The sequence below is a fragment of the Vombatus ursinus genome, unplaced genomic scaffold (genome assembly GCF_900497805.2).
Source record: "Vombatus ursinus unplaced genomic scaffold, bare-nosed wombat genome assembly UNPS02014830.1, whole genome shotgun sequence".
Classification (NCBI taxonomy): Eukaryota; Metazoa; Chordata; class Mammalia; order Diprotodontia; family Vombatidae; genus Vombatus; species Vombatus ursinus.
Genome location: NW_020954608.1, coordinates 37,507,193 through 37,524,084, shown reverse-complemented (window position 1 = coordinate 37,524,084; position 16,892 = coordinate 37,507,193). Strand labels below are relative to the sequence as shown.

Here is a 16,892-nt window from a genome sequence, read left to right as displayed (position 1 = left end):
GAGGCATTCCATTCTATTCTGCTTTTGGGTAACTGCATTGTTTGAAAGTTGCCTCTCTGCAACACCATCCATTATTCCCATTTTTGCCCTATGATACCAAGCACAACATGTCCAATATTTCTTTCACTCCCTTTCAAATACACGAAGGCAGTTATTATGCATGCTCCTCTAACCTTCCTTCTGCCCTCTTAAAGTATCACGTCTTCAGGTTAAACTATTAATGCTTTTTATGACACAATCTTAATGTTCTGGTCCTCTTTAACTGAAGCCTTTCCATCTCGTTAACGGCCTTCTTAAGACGTAGTGCTCTGAACTCAACACATTCCCTCTTTCTGGATTCTCTCTTCTAGGTGAGTTTTCGTGATCTTGTTGTGTTGGGGTTCTGATCCTACTCCTCCCTTCTCAGGATCTTTACAAGAACAGTCTTTACGTCCTACTCCTATGTATGAGTATATTCTTGGGTTCTATTTTAGGCTGTCTTCTCTTCTCTCTTTGTACTCTCCCTTGATAATTTCAGAAATTCTTATGAGTTTAACTCAATGCAGATAACTTCCAAATCTCCATAGATGACCTCATCTCTCTGCTCAGCTTTAGCTGCACCTGGATATCCCATAAGCACCTCAAATTCAACATACAGAACAGAATACAACTTTTCCCCTAAAGCCATCCCTCCCCTAACTTTCCTGTTGTTTTTTTTTCCTGAGGGCATCATAATTCATCCAATTCCCCAAGTTCATAGTCTTGAAGCCTTTCTCAGCTCTTCACACTCCTCCAACTTTCCCATATCTAATCTGTCGTCAAGTGTTATAAATTCTACCTCCATAACATCCGTTGTATCTGTCCCCTGATTAGGTCTTCCTTCACTAATATTCTCCCCTCTGCAAAAATTCACAGAGTGGCTATGTTACTCCCCTGCTCAAGAATTTTTAGGGGCTCCTTATTGCCTCTAAGATTAAATACACACTTCTCTATTTGACACGTAAAGTTCTTCAAAATCTGGCTCATTCCCTTCTCTTTCAATCCCTAATTTCCACAAGTGCCACCTTCTACTTGAGGCCTTTTATCATCTCAACTGTCAGCACCCCACCCCAATTATCTTGTATTTAATTTTAAAATATTTTGCATATCTTTATGTTCATCTTGTTTCCACTGAGAGAATATAAGCTCCTTGAGGGCAGAGTATTTGTCTTTGTATCCTCTGTGCCTAGAACAGTACCTGGCACATTATAGGCGTTTTAAGAAATGCTTATTGATTGATTTGTTGCTATAGCTCATGTACAAGTGTAGTAATTCAACCAAAAAAAAAGCCGAAACAAAACAACTTGAGTTTAGTTTGACATGGCTTGTTCTTTAGGAAGCTCTGCAGGCTGTTAGTGGTGAGTCCTTCCTGTCCCAAGTGCTCACAAACAATCCTTTCCAGATTTCTACCAAAAAAATGGAGGTCAAGTTTACTAGCATATAGTTTGCATTTTCTACTCTCAACTTTTTTTGAAGAAGAATACACTTGCTCTTCTCCAATTATATGGTACCTCACTTGTCCTCCAGAGTCTTTCAAAGATCACTGACGATGTCTAAGAAATTGCACCTACTACTTTCTAATTCTTGTTGTTGTGTGTTGTGTGTGTATTGTTGTCTGTGTGTGTGTATATATGGTATATATACATACCATTCATCATGTAGTGATAAACCAGTTGTGCCTCTCCTTTCTATACTCTACTCGACAAAACTCATAAAAGGCAACTAGTTGCTCCCTTAGTCATTTTTTGTTCTATCTTTCCCAATGCAAAACACATTTTCCTTGATTGAGAAAACAAAATCAAAGGAAATTTTGAGTATTTTTACCATCTCATTTTTGCTGTCCTCCCTTATCACTTTCCCATCATCCCTCAACAGCAGTCCTACTCCTTCGTTTATTGTTCTCTTTTTCCTAGTAAGACATTTTTTTAAAATCACATTTTGCTATCTGACATTCCTCGTGAGCTTCAGCTCATTCTGATCATTCATAAGAATCATTCATAATCACACTCTTACAATACTGTGCCATGCTTTTGTGTTAATCTCCCATTATGTTACAATGTTATCATCTTTTATACCCATATATTAAAAATCCAAGTTGACCACTGAATTCCCTGTGCATCCATGTTATTTCCTTCAGATAATGCCACCTTTCTACCCTGACTGGAAATATTTCTGTTACATCTTTTTAATTTCATTCTTGAGGGTTTCTAATCCTCCCATGGTGTCTTCCCCAAAACAATTTTAAGCCATGGGATTCCATTTGTCCTAGCTCTAGACCCTTTAAAAGAAACTTTCTCACAGTGTGCATGTTAGACTGTGAGTTCTAATAAGGAATACTTACTTCCTTCAAAAATTTTTCTATCATTTATTCTTCAGCAACCAGTTCTTTCCTCTCAGTCAGCTTCAGGTCCAGAATAACAATTTCCCTTTATACTCTCCAGACTTGGAAGGATGCAATTATTAAGGCAAGCCAAGAATTAGCTATTAGCTGCTATACTTTTGCAAAAAGGAAGGAGATAGTGCCTACTATGTGCCAGCCTGCACTGTGCTAAGTGCTTTACACACATTATCTCAACTGAAAGGAGAAATCTAGCAGATGTCTGGATAACTGAAGTTCCCCACCCCTATTTAATCATATTTCTATGCCTACCTTTTCCCCAAATTCCTATTTCCTCCTTTCCAGGTAACCTATAATTTATTTATATGGAAATCTTTTCTGTTTCTCCTTCCATGGAAATTTCTGGGGAATATAATCTTCTCGAGGAAAGAGACTTATTTCTATCTTTCTATCCCTAGTGCCTCGGACAGTACTTTGCCCATAGTAGGCATATAATAAAAGTTTATTGAATTGAATTCACTCAAATATTCCTTATAATTTTACCCTACTCTGGTTTCTAGATTTTTCCTTCTTCACAAGAGTATTTTTTAGTATACCCTGGGCTCTTTCCCCATGCCCCATTTTTTTTTCTATTCTGTTCCATTTGAATAAAGGCATATATTTCTGAGCTACATATTCCCATTGGGGGTCTCATTCAATGAAGTCTCAATGATATCGATGGGGTCAATTTGTCTCCTTTCATTAAGGTATATAGCTCATTCACTTTGCTTATTACCAATACATTGTGCACTTGTGTATAGATATATGAAAATGTGTTTTATTGCTGATTCTTGGATTCTCTGGTGAATTAAAGGGCATCTATCTCTATTCTTCCTTTGTTGTCAGGACTACATATGATATAGAGCTTTATAGACAATTTTCTTTCCCTTCACTTTATAGTCCTTTTGGTTAGATTTGCAAGACACTAGGCAAAAACATTTTTACGAGGCCCTGCTAAGTCATAGTCTATTCCTGGCCCTCATTCTTATATTTTAAGCTATGTTACAAAAATTCTGATCCTAATTCTCAGCTGCCATATTCCTAGCTAGCTACTCCCTTCCTCATATGAAGCCCCTGCCGCCTGTTGGTTGCAGAGATGAAAATACCACTTCTGTCCCTACAGCCCTTGGTTTCTTGCCTTGGACTTCATTTTCTCTTGCAATATTTTCTAGATTCCTTCTGGCAGTATCAGCTGTCATATGAATTACTAGAAGTAGACTATGGTCATCAGGTCTATGAAGTCTTAGGAAGGTCTCAGTCATGACGCAGACACATGTACCAGACCTTCTTATGGTGAGGCAGAAGAGAGGTGTCATGATATCCCCAGCAAAGAATCACAAACATTACTATTCTGCTATTATTCCTTTGAGTCCTACAGGATGCTCTCTCTTCCTAAAGCACATGACAATCAGTTTAATTCAACAAACATTGATTGAACACTTAATATATATTCATTATGTCCATTATTCTTTTGAATAAACAGCTGCTTTTTTTCCCTCAGAGGGTCCAGATTTCCCCTCTATGGAAAAGGCCTCATGCCTATTACTAATCTCTAAAGTGTTCTTTTTTCCTCTGCATCACATTATGGCACTCTCTAATCTCCTGACACGGGTCAGGATTCCCGTTTCCTCCTTCAGATCCCTTTAAAAAAATTCATTTTCACCTTGAAACCATTTTTTCCCCAGGGATCCTTTTCCATTCTCCAAATGCTGGAGAGTAAAGAATTATTTCTTACTGGAAGGAGAGCAGTGTCCACTTTGAGCCCAGAGAGCTTTTCCTTGGCCATGACAAAAAGAAAAAAAAATCATACATTCTAGCAAGTCACTTAAAAATTCTCCTTGCCCTACGTACTACTGTCTGTAAAGGAGATCATGTGCTCTGTCATTCTTGTTGGTAGCCTGTGGTTACCTTTCAAAGGGATCTGCTGGGGTAAATTACCAGAGGAAAACTGGAAACCTCTGAGACAGGCTATATTAATAGCAGTGTTGTCATCTTTCCTCAAGTTTGCCCAACCATTACCTTCGATTGGCAATGAGTTGCATCTTGCCAAAAGTTCAGGGAAAATATTCCTCTGAGGGAGGCAGTCCAGAGCTATGTATATGAGGTGGTATTTGGCTGAATTACCACATACTTCAAACCTCCTTCTTCAGACTGGTTTTTGGCCCGGTCTTTCCATTTTCTGACTGTTCCCACAAACCACTGCCAGTTTTGTTCTCAAACAAAATTTTTCATTTTGTCTACTTCTAGCCCATTGCTACCAGGGAAGCCCTTGCTGTTCTCTGTGGGGATGCATTCTTCTTTCACCTCCTTTCCAATCAGCTGTGTCCACTCTAATTAGAGCAGGAGTCACTTGAAGCCTGTTTTAGAGTTTAGATATTATCTGATTCAACTCCATCATTTTATAAATGAGGAAACAGGTCAAGAGAAGTGAAGTAATTCACTTGAGGTTATATATTTGTATGACGATTTACATTGCATCTTATCAGAAGTGATCTTCAGGACATCCCTATGAGGTAGGCAGTGATTATGATTCTCATGTTACAGATGAAGAAATAGGCACTTTCTTAGTCACTGATCTAGAATAACCGGGACTAGAACCCAGGCCTCTTGTTTCCTAGTTTGTGCTCTATTACAGTATGCTGCATTTCATAAAGAATAGAACGACCAGATAGAGAACTTTAAAGGTATGAGGCGAGAGCTAATCATAAATAATGATCCCACCTAGGGCAGCTAGCTGGCATAACGAGTAGAATGCTAGACTTACTAGTTGTGCGACCCTGGGCAAGTCAATTGACCTCGTGCTTCAGTTTTCTCATCAGTAATATGAGAATAATAAAAGCACCTATCTCCCATCAAATGAGATAATATACGTAAAATTCTATGTAAACCTTAAAGGGCTATGTAAATGCTCATTAGTATTAGTACCATCATCATCATCATCGCTACCTTTTTTTCCGCCTGTAGAAATGGGTAAATATGGAATTGTTGCCCCTTGCGTTATATGGATGGGGAGGCCAATTTCAATTGGACCTTCTCTGAAGATCTGTTCTGTGTCACGTAAGCATCGAGCCTGGGTTACAAACAAACGAACAATAAGTTATTCTCTCTTCTTTTAAAGGACGAACTCAGCAATTAAGCACTAGTCATGGTAAATTCCCATATTTGGAACCCTGGATGGATTAGTAAACTGAGGCATCCTGTCTGAAACTTGGTATCTCTCCTTTTGTGGGGAAGGAAAAGACTAATGTCTAAGGAGAGGGCAACTTTCCTAGTATCATTTCCAATCATCCATGAAGAGCCAACATTTTCTCCCCCAATCCTTCTTGTCAAATCCCAAGGCCTGGGGAGGTCTATTCCTACACTCCATTCATAAATTGAAAATACATCGGTCTTCCCCAATCTTCTCTGCTAGTTGACTGACCCTCCCACATAAATCCTATAACAAGTGAGAGAAAAAAATAAAAGACAGTGCTGTTTTGGTTTTGCAACATGCAATTTGATAAGTTATTAATCTCTGAAAAATAAAAGACGCATAACCTGTAAGGAAGGACTGGCAGATAGGAGGGGAGGATAGCAAAATTCAGCAAAGGCCAAGAAAGTAAAGACCAGTGTGGCCTGGACCGACACCTACAGTTCTGGGATATCCCTAGATGTTGGCTGAGTCCCTAAATAAATGGCTTTTATCAAGTCAGGCAACCTCAGAGTGCTACTCAAAAAACAACAAACATCACTAATGGATGGGCTGCATCCTTTGACAATTCATGAACTGAGGTTGGCACCAAAGGGCTTGAAAGAACAGAATCTCCAGATAATGTAAATGAATTTTATGTCACTAGGAGAACACTAAGGCTATAACACAGCAAAATCTGAAGTATTTCAAATTGATTTGAACTAAAGCAGAGATTCCAGGACCATTTAAAAGGAGAATAAGTGCATATTGAATGGAAAAAAACAAAAACATACTACAAAACGCAACCCACTTCAAATATATGGTATTTGGGTGTGGATTAAACTAACCAAATATTATCTAATTTCCTCCAATAAAATTATACTCAGTTTATCATAACATGGAGCTAACCCTGGGTCCTTGATGATAACATAAATGAAGTAAAAGTTGTTTCAGGTCTTTGGCCAAGCTGGAAGACTTCCAAGTATAAGCTTAGACTGTGTCTGTAGAGCCTCAGCAAGTGATTGAATGTTTTTTGGCCTGAGAAAGTCATGGAGACTATCTACATGATATTCCATTTCCCACCTCTGGGCCTTTACCTAGGCTATTCCTCATGCTTGGTATATCCTTTCCCCTCACTTCTACCTCTCTGAATTATTTCCTCCCTTTAAAACTGAGTTCAAATGCCACCTCCTTCAAAAGGCCTTTCCTCACCATGCTCCCTCCACCCCCACTGCCCATGCAATGAAGTCTTCCCCTTTCCACTGGAACCTGTATTCCTTGAGGGCAATGAATATTTGGTTTTGCCTCCTAAACTAGTTCCCGAGGCACTCAATAGATGCTTCTTAATTGACTGACTGATCCTAGGGCACTGAAAGGTTGTGATCTGTGTTGGTAGGGTAAATATGCACACAGATGAAATCATACTCATTTTGAAGTCCTGAAGAAACATACACTCTGGTATATTTTTCTCTCACTTGTGATGGGCCTCCCAAATTAAACTACAAGGACCTTTGAAACGTATTTTATAAATCTTTTGTATGTTCCCAGATTACTTAGCATAGTGGTGGATACAAGGCCCCTATTGGTAAAATACATCTCCAATTCAATTTCTAGAGTAAATTCATTGGCTATAAAGAACATTCCCTACCTGTTGTGTGCTTTCAATCATTGCCAGAGCTTCAGCCATGAGTTTCTGGTTTACCCCACAAAGGTTGGCCACCTTGGTTTGGCATCGGTGGTGAACATTCATGCCACATGCTGAAAGAAAGAAAGTAATGGAGTGGTGAAATGAGCAATACTCCCTTGAAAGACTAGTTGTCATGTTTCTAGACTATGCATCCTATTTCTTTTTTTCCATCTCTCCATCTATTCCTCTATTTAGAACTATCAGTGTCCAAGATGGATTTGAGATGGTTAAATTGTTTTTATTGGATTAGATTTTACAGCAAATAACAAACACAAAATCTTTAGATACTGGCAGTATCCATTATGCAGTGTTGGGCTACATTTTGAATAGGCCCTCTGGGCTATCACTTTTAGGCAGCTTTGCACCAAAATATACAAAATTAGCCAGACCACACTTTTTTTTAGAGGGCTTGGCACTGTGGGAAGAGTTTAGCTTCTATGGAATGCTAAATTTGGAGTCAAAAGATAGAGGTTCAAATCCTGCCTGTAAGCACTGAACCTGGAGTCACTAGACCAGAGTTTGGATCTCAGCTCTGTTACTACCTGTGTGAACTTTGTACAAGCCACTTTCTGGCCTCAGTTTCCTCTTATTTAAAATAAGAGGATTTGACTAGATGAACCATGAGGTCCCTTCTGGCTTTAAATCTATAATCCTATAATCTATTTAGGTACCAGCAGTGCTGAATAAACTAACCTTTTTTTTTTTTAACCCTCTTAGCATATTTTTTAAAACCTCCTTCCTTTAGTTAAGTTGGTAAAGGTCAATTTCTAAGACCAAATTAAGGATAAAGCCATAGATGAATGAGACATCTCTGGAATTACTTCATGCATTCCAGGGATTTCTGAGAGCAAAATAATGGGAAGACATAGAAGTCAATCAATGAAATGGAAATCTACAGCCATATATGTTTGCCTCTTAAGTCTCTGCTGAGGAGCAGTCCACTTAAAGCATTAACTAAAGCATCAATGAAAGAGTCATTTAAGCTCTCCAGGTACAAAACACAGTTGCTGAAAGCCAGAAAGAGTACTTTTCACAAAGCCATGAGAATATAGGGTTCTAAGGTATTATCACCATCAAAAGAGTTTAATGCAACTCTTCTTAATATTAACCATGCTTTGGTTGGTGGTAAAGACTTTCTGAGATGGATATTATTTCTATAGATTAAGAACCATGTACACCAACTCTTATCATAATAAATACTCTCCTAGAAACATATATAGACACCTCCTGAAGTTTCCAGAAACTTAATCCCACATTTAACACAAAAGAGATGGCAAAAAAAGGTAAGGAAGAATTGTTCATTTCAATACAGATATTGTTATTATTGGCTGGTTCTTAGAACTTTCATTTTGAGGAGGACACTCAGGCTCCACTCCTGATTCTCCCAGACTTTTTCTACAATGCCCTGGAAACCTCTTCACCCTGGAACCTCACTCAACCCATGGAATTCTCCCATTCAACGTACCCTCCCATCTCGTGGGACTGATTCCCTGCGGTATCTCCATTTCAAGCAAAATGTGTAGGCCAGCCATGCCTTCATTTCTCTGCAGACTACACACCTGTCTCTCTTAGACTGTAATTGATCTTGAATTCTCTAACTGAAGTCTGAGATGGATGTTATCTATGTATTGTGCATCCTACTCTAAAACCCTGTCGTTAAGACCTGAGTGGTTGTTCGTGAACAAGAGTACCTATTTTTATTAAGAGAATGGAAAACTTATCCTCTGTAGTAGTAGAGTATAGATATAGATATAGATATAGATAGTTGTCTTTTTTTTAAAAGAGAATTCTATCATAATAAAAAAAAATTCTCCATATAACAAAAGGGAGTTCCCAAGGACCACATGATAACCTACGCTTTTAAATTTTTTAAATTAACTTTTCTCAGTTATCAAGCATTTGTTTTTCTCCTAACCATTTCTCCTGCCCCCATTGGGAGAAGAGAAAAAGAAAAGAAAACTTTTGTTATAAGTAAGCATAGTCAAGCAAAACAAGTTCTATATTGTCCATGTCCAAAAACATGTGTCTCTTTCTGCACACTTAGTCCATCATGTCTTTGTCAGGAGGTGGATAACATTTTTTATCACTGATGCTCTATTAAGTTTAATCCCTGCATTGATCAGAATTTTTAAGTCTTTCAAAATTATTTATTTTTTCTCAATGGAAAAACCTATTAATTTTTAAGTAATATTTAACACAACAAAATCGTAATTCAACAACAACAAATATAAATAACTCCCATGGGGCTTGTTGTAATGGAATTAATTGGATCTGCCCTTCCACAAGCTTAAAGATTTCAATGTTTTGCCCAAGAGAACACTGGCAAAATGGTGCATTTATCATGTATCCCATTCAAATGTATGTGATAAATATATATGTATGTGTTTGTATAAAGTGTAGCAATGCCTCTCCCATATCTATATATATGTATATGTACACATAGATTTTTTTGTACCAGCTCAAAATGTTTAAACAAAAAAACCTTGTCTACTCTTTTCTTAGGCAGTACACAATCAAGAAAATGAAATCAAATATCTATAGAAAATCATCCTTCAAAAAATGAAGATACTGCTGTTGATGGTGGTTTACCCTTCTTGGATTCTGCACTGTCAGCAGGACTTACGCTTGAGTTGTCTACGAAGATTATGGCTTGTGTGGCATCATCTATACTCTCTAGCCTATGCCCTGTGGCCCAATGACACACAGCAGGAGAGTCAGCAGGGATCAGGCCCACACTGATGGACATTTCTCCACACTCTTTATAGCAGTGGACAGATCTACGCCTGCATCTGGCTAGAACACTGTCATAAAGAAAGGCAATCGTATCCACCATAATGATGTCTTGGGGCTTTGCTACTAACCCAGCAGACGGTGTCTGGGTTTGTGCTTGCGTATAAAATCCCTCTTTGGGGTTATTTTCATGGGAAATGCAGAAAGAAAAGAAGAAAAGAGTAGGTAGAAATAGATACAGTATATGAGAAGATGGGAGTGATTATAGGTTAAGACAGGAAGAAATGGGAATAGAGAGAAAATGGATAAAAAAATGACCTGAAAAGGATTAAGGGCATAGGGAGACTCGGAGGCAAATTGAATTATCAGGGGGGTGGAAAAAGAGGAGAGAGCACAGCCAGAAAGGACGCCAGGGATAAAAAGGGAGGGGGGGGGGGAGGAGGGAAAGAAAGGGGGGGGGGGGGAAAAAAAAAGGGGAGGGATTAGGATAAGAAGGGGGGGGGGGGGGGGGGGAAGGGGGGAGGGGAAAGGTGAGGGGGAGAAAGAAAAGAACAGAACCGAAAAGAAAGAACGTTGTCAAAAAAGAACACAACAAAGTTGGTCATGTGATCTGAGAAACAATATGAAGGAATTCTTCCAGAAGTTCTGAGCTCTTAGAAGTGTGTGCTTGCTCTCTAAGTCTGAGAGAAGGAAGGATTATGAGATGGGGAGAATGGCTTAGGTTAGAAGCATGACAAGAAAAAAAATTAAGGAAACTGCTAAAAAAAAAACTATCTTAGATCAATTACCTCAATTGATTCATTGAAGAGAAATAAACTGGTTTTATTGGACAACAGAATACGTTTAAATTCAGGGTTTCAAGGGAACAAACAAATAAGCTGAAAAGAATGCTTTCTAAAAATAAAAGTAAGACAAAAAGCTCTGTTGGAAGGAGACACCTTCCGTGAGCACCCTTCCACACCTCAAGGATCCCAAGGTACAACCACTAGTGTTAGGAGTAATGCTTTCCCCAACCCCCCTGTATATCACACCCTTTTTGCTATGGGGCATGAATTACAGTCAGAGACTTGAAGTTCTGGTACCAAAGAGACTGCGTTTCAGGGCATGCCTTGTTTGCTCCATCAATGACTGGTGGCAGAAGTTGGGGGATGCTAGTGGTGTGTGTTAGTAGTTAAAGGATGTTTTTTAGTTCTCTAATTTTGCAAAGGAAGAAAGATGTTCCTCAGACCCACTAGTTCTGCTCTCTTGTGAGTATTTTGATTAAAGAGGCTTTAAGATGTAATTTTTTTCTTTTCTTTTCTTAGTGAAACAGGGAAATGTATGAGGGTTGGACATGTTCCTTTTGCTGCAAAGGAAATGTAGTCAGCACCTCTCCTTCATAGTCTGAAGCTAACCTCTCAGCTCAGACCTTCTAGACATATTATAAAGGGACAAAATTTGGCAACTGATTAGATATGGGAGGGATGAAGAAGGAGGAAGAGTCAGGGATGAAGAAAAGATGTCTTCCATTTTTTCCCAGGACTTGAGGATAACAGAAGACAATTGGGTATTTACGAGTTACTGAGTAATCTTTGCTTCTTGTACTATTCCAATCCACGAGAGGGGGTTTTGACGTTTGTGGTGACTAAACAACACCCATAGTTACTGCCCCTGAAGATATCTATGCCCAATTACAAAAGCATCATAAGTATTTGACCTCTCTGTTTTCTCAAAGTTAGCTCACCCTTCTTGTCCTCCTTTTCTATTCCTCTTTCCATGAGCTGTGCCCCTCCCAACACTCCCTTCCTTGAAATCACTGAATTTTTCTTCACTGCTCCCTCTGTGTTTCATAGATAAATGTCCCTCATTTGGGGTCATACTCACCATCACACTTTAATCCTTGTTTTGCCAGTCCCCAAAGTAGGGTTCCACAGTGCTCACAGAAAGTCGGACTCTTGTAATTGTAGACTTTAAATCTATGAGGCATATCGATTTTAAATCTCTCCTTGTGGAACTGAAATGAAACAAACACATGGGGTCACTGAAATGCCTGACTTTTCAGAGGGCTAGCAAGTACTGCAGCATGACTAGATTTCAATTTGGCATTTGCTACATCACTTTGTATCTGCTCGCTAAGAGCATAGCAGTCCTTTCTCACCGTCTTAAACAACCCTCTGTGAAAGGCAGGTACTGTCTAACCTCTTTGTTAAGCGGTAAACCCAAGGAACAAACAGGTGGGGGCAAAGCTTGGACACAGCTTCATTTTAAGTCACTAGCAGAGACAGAGTTTATAGCTCAAAAAAGGAGGGAAAAGAGCTATTTAGAATACTAGTGACTAAATGTCTTCTACTCATTTCTATCTATGGTTTGCAATTCTCATCATGGTTTTTATTATATAGACATTTCCTCTTCCCTCTGTAAGTTTCTCTGTCCCCACATCTGGAATGTTCTCTTTCCTTGTCTCTGACTCCTGGCTTCCTTAAAGTACCAGCTAAAATCCCACCTTCTACAGGAAGTCTTTCCTGATCCTTCTTAATTCTAGTGACTTCCCTTCGTTAATCATTTCCTACTTATCCTGTACTTATCTGGTTTCTACCTAGTTATTTGCTCTAGTCACTCACCCTCATTAGATTGTGAGCTCCTTAAGAAAGGGGAGTATCTTTTACTTTTCTTTGTATGTATACCCAGCACTTAGCACGACGCATGGTGTATCATAGGCACTTAATAAATGTTTATTGGCTGACTGGCTCCACGGTTCATTAGGAGGATAGTATAGTGCTATTTTACATTCTTATAACTTATCAGTTTGTAAGATGCTTTGTATCAGTTGAACAAGAAGCAAGCAGCATGTGTGTAAAATACTTTGACAATGTTAAAATTCTATATAAACGAAGCTTTTGACATTGCTGAGCACCCTCTCCTCTATACTTTGTTCTCTCCTGGTTTTCTTCCTACTTATCAGACTGCTCCTCAGCGTCCTGAGCTGGATCCTCATCTAGCTCACCCCTTCAGGGTTTAGTTCTGGGTCCCCTTCTCCTTCTATACTACTTCCCTTGGGGATCTCATCAGCTCCCATGGATTTAACTGCCATCCCTATGCTGATGATTATCAGATCTACCTATGCTGCCCCAATCTTTCTCCTGACCTCAAATCTTACATCTCCAACCGCCTTTCAGATAGGTCAAACTGGATGTCCGGCAGACATCTTAAACTCAATATGTCCAAAATGGAATTCATTATCTTTCCCCTTAAACTACTCCCCACCTCGTACCTCCCCTGTTACTATGTAGGGCAACACCGTTCTCCCAGTCCCTCAGACGTACAACCTAGGAATTACGCTCAGTTTCTCACTATCTCACCCTCAATACCCTCATATCCCAGCTGTTGACAAAACCTATTGATTTCACCTCTGTGCAACATCTCTCAAATGGACACCCTTCTCCCTCTGACACTGCTGCCATTCTAGCGTAGGCCTCATCATCTCATGCCTATAGCCTGCCGGTGAGTCTGCCTGCCTGGAGTCTCTGCCTACTCTAATCCATTCTCTATTCAGCCACTAACGCGATTTTCCTAAAACTCGTATCACTCCTACTCAATAAACTCCAGTGGCTCCCTGTTACTTCTAGGATGAAATACAAGATGCTCTGCTTGGCATTCAAAGCCCTTCATAACCTAACCTTTTCCCCCCACACACACTCCTTTCCAGTCTTCTTAAACCCTACTTCCTGACACATATTTGTGGATCCAGCGACACTGGCCTCCTGGATGTTCCATGAACAAATGGCTGTAGGCATTTTCTCTGTCTGTCCCCCATGTCTGCAATGCTCTCCTTCCAACAACTCTGCCTACTGACCTCCCTGGCTTCCTTTAAATCCCAACTAAAATCCCATCTTTTACAGGAAGTCTTCCTTAACCTTTTTTAATTCTAGTGCCTTTCTTTTGTTAATTATTACCTATTTATCTTGAGCATAGCTTGCTTTGTATACACTTGTTTACACAGTTGTCTCCCCCAATAGATTCCAACCTCCTTGAGAGCAGGGACCATCTTTTGCCTCTTTTTGTATCCCCAAGTGCTTAGCATAGTGCCTGTGCACTATGTAGGCAAGCAATAAATGTTTACTGATTGAAGGGAAATAAAAACCTATTAAATTATTATTATTAATTGTATTCCTTGATATTTTTACTATTCTCACCTTCAATTGAGGAAATTGAAGTTCAGAGATTTTTAACTACCTCACCCAGGATCTCCCAGCTAATCAGTGAAAGGGCTAGGATTCCAGCTCACGTCTTCTGATTCTAAATCCCTAACTTGGCAACAAACCCATGGTTGCTACAAAGTGAAACACACACCATCGTTTCTCTGCTGTTGACAGCTGATCCTGTACACTTGGCTATAACTTTATCGATGCATTTCTTGTGAATTGCTGCATTACATTCTGAGAAGAAAAAAAATACTGTATAAGCACCAAAAGAAGTCAGAAACAAACTAAAAAAAAAAAAAGAGAGAGAGAAGACATGAAGCTTCCTTACTTACGTCTGCACTGATACCCTTGCTTGTTGAGGCCCCTGCAATAAAACACAAAGTAGTTTATGTTGGATGCCAGGGATACCACCAGAGCCACGTTTTCTTTAAACATTTAACAGCTGCATCAGTGCAAGTCCCCCACCCCCTTTGGATTTGTTTCTTACTATTCCAAAATGCAGAGAGCTATTTATCAGGTATATCATTTGATCAGTGAGCAACTGTCACATGTCATTTGTGGGGGTTAGTGAATATTTGGGGAATTAAATAATTGAAGAATTTGGTAGTTGTGAGATGTTAGATTTTGCTTTATTCATTGTCTAGACAGCTAGGTAGATATTGAAAGTTCTGACTGAAGTAAAAGCAAGAAAACAGAAAGAGACCTCTGAGGAATATTTCCATGCTGTTGTTATTTAGTTGTTTCAGTCGTGTCTGACTCTTTTTTGCCTCTTGGCAAGGATACTGGAGTGGTTTGCCATTTCCTTCTCCAGCTCAATTTACAGATGAGGGAACTGAGGCAAACAGGGTGAAGTGACTTGCCCAGGGTCATACAGCTAAGAAGTGTCTGAGGCCAGATTTGAACTCAAGAAGATGGGTCTTCCTCACTCCAGGCTTGGTACTCTCCACTGGACCACCTAGCTGCTCTTAATAATTTCCAGATTGCCGAAGCAAATTGTCAGCTTCCAGGCTAATATGCTGTACTATCCTTTCAGACATGCAGAAGGTAGGATCTATGAAATGATTTATATTCACTTCATGATCATCTAACACTCTTAAGCACCCTCCAAGTTACCAAGATTCATTTAGTACCCTGGAATGGGTCTTTTATTAAAAGGAAGAGAGTTAAGGGAGAACGTTATCAAGTTAGGGAACAGAATATAGAAAACAGGGAGGTGGCCTGGGCGTCAAGAAGCCTTGGTTTCAAGTCCTTCCTCTGACCCAAGCTAGTTGTGTGACCCAGAGTAAGTCACTTCAACTTGCAGAGTTCTAGGAAACTCTCTAAGATCCTGATTTCAGTTGAGTCTGTGATCTTTATCGGTAGAGGGAGTTTCTAGATAGGAAGCTCTCTCCACCGATGGAATCCCTTTCCTCCTCATTTCCAAAAATGATTTAGGATCTGTGTTGAGATACTGAGATATTCACTAACTGCACAAAGCATTATGTAATAGTGGAAAGAGTGCGAGATTTGGAATGAGAAGTCTGACCTAGGTTCAAATCCCTCTTCTGGCATTTACTGCCCATGTGGTCTTAGGTAAGTCAATTAATCTCTGTGAGACTTAATTTACTGGTCTAAAAATGAGGTCTGACCAGTTGATCTCTTAGGACCTTTCCATCTCTAAATCCACAGTCCCTGTGATTAAAGGAAAAACTGACCAATGACTATTGATCTACCACGCCTATTCAACCTTTGGGTTGTACCTATTAATTTCATTTTTTTGCATTCGTGTCATTAAGTGACCTTAGTGCCACAAAGGAGAATAATTTTTTTACACGTAAAGGTGCCGAGACTCAAAGATATGAGTATCAAATTATATCCCATATCAAAGATATGGAGTAATTTCTAGTTTCCTATGAAGTCAATGAGGCTCAAACCAAATCTATTTGAGGGCTGAAAGAAAGGGAACTTAGGATAGCTGGGTGGTACAGTGGATAGAGCACTAGGCTTGAAATCAGGAAGACTCTTCTTATGAGTTCAAATCTGGCCTCAGATACTTCCTAGTTGTGTGACCCTGGGCAAGTCACTTAACTCTATTTGCCTCAGTTTCCTCATCTGTAAAGTGAGCTGGAGAAGGAAATGGCAAACCACTCCAGCATCTCTACCAAGAAAACCCCAAATATGGTCACAAAGAGTTGGACATGAATGAAATAAGTGAATAGTGAAAGGGCACTTAAGTCTTTTGAACATATCTTCCTGTTAGTTCTAGTGGGGAAAAGTTGACCAATGCAAATGTCTACTTTGGTAAATTTGAGTTGTGGGGATGGGGCACTTATAGTTTAACTGCAAAATTATACTTGTAATTGAGATAACTGTCCCCTTCCATGCAGCTCCATACTCTTAACAATTCTAACTCATAAACATTTTTTTTTCCATTTTTAGACTTAGCCTTTGTCTTCTGCAAATCAACATCACCAAAGGTGGTACAGTAGAGAGTACCAAGCCTGGAGTGAGGAAGACTCATCTTCTTGAGTTCAAATCTGACCTCAGACACTTCTTAGCTGTGTGACCCTGGGCAAATCACTTGACCCTGTTTGCCTCAGTTTCCTCATCTGTAAAATAAGCTGGATAAAGAAATGGCAAACCACTCCAGTATCCTTGCCAAGAGGCAAAAAAGAGTCAGACATGACTGAAACAACTCAATAATAACAGCATGGAAATATTCCTCAGAGGTTTCTTTCTGCTTTCTTGCTT

At 39.4% G+C, this 16,892-nt stretch overlaps 1 protein-coding gene across 1 annotated transcript in view; it reads right to left on the bottom strand.

Annotated features, from left to right (window-relative positions):
- PRKCQ (protein kinase C theta) overlaps window positions 1-16,892 on the bottom strand; it is a 189,767-nt gene that overhangs the window by 90,195 nt on the left and 82,680 nt on the right. The window contains exons 5-9 of the mRNA XM_027838577.1: window positions 14,495-14,526; window positions 14,311-14,396; window positions 11,845-11,974; window positions 7,213-7,322; window positions 5,342-5,465 (exon numbers count right to left, since the gene is read on the bottom strand). Coding sequence (XP_027694378.1) covers window positions 5,342-5,465; window positions 7,213-7,322; window positions 11,845-11,974; window positions 14,311-14,396; window positions 14,495-14,526 — 482 coding nt within the window. The remainder of the gene's footprint in view (window positions 1-5,341; window positions 5,466-7,212; window positions 7,323-11,844; window positions 11,975-14,310; window positions 14,397-14,494; window positions 14,527-16,892) is intronic.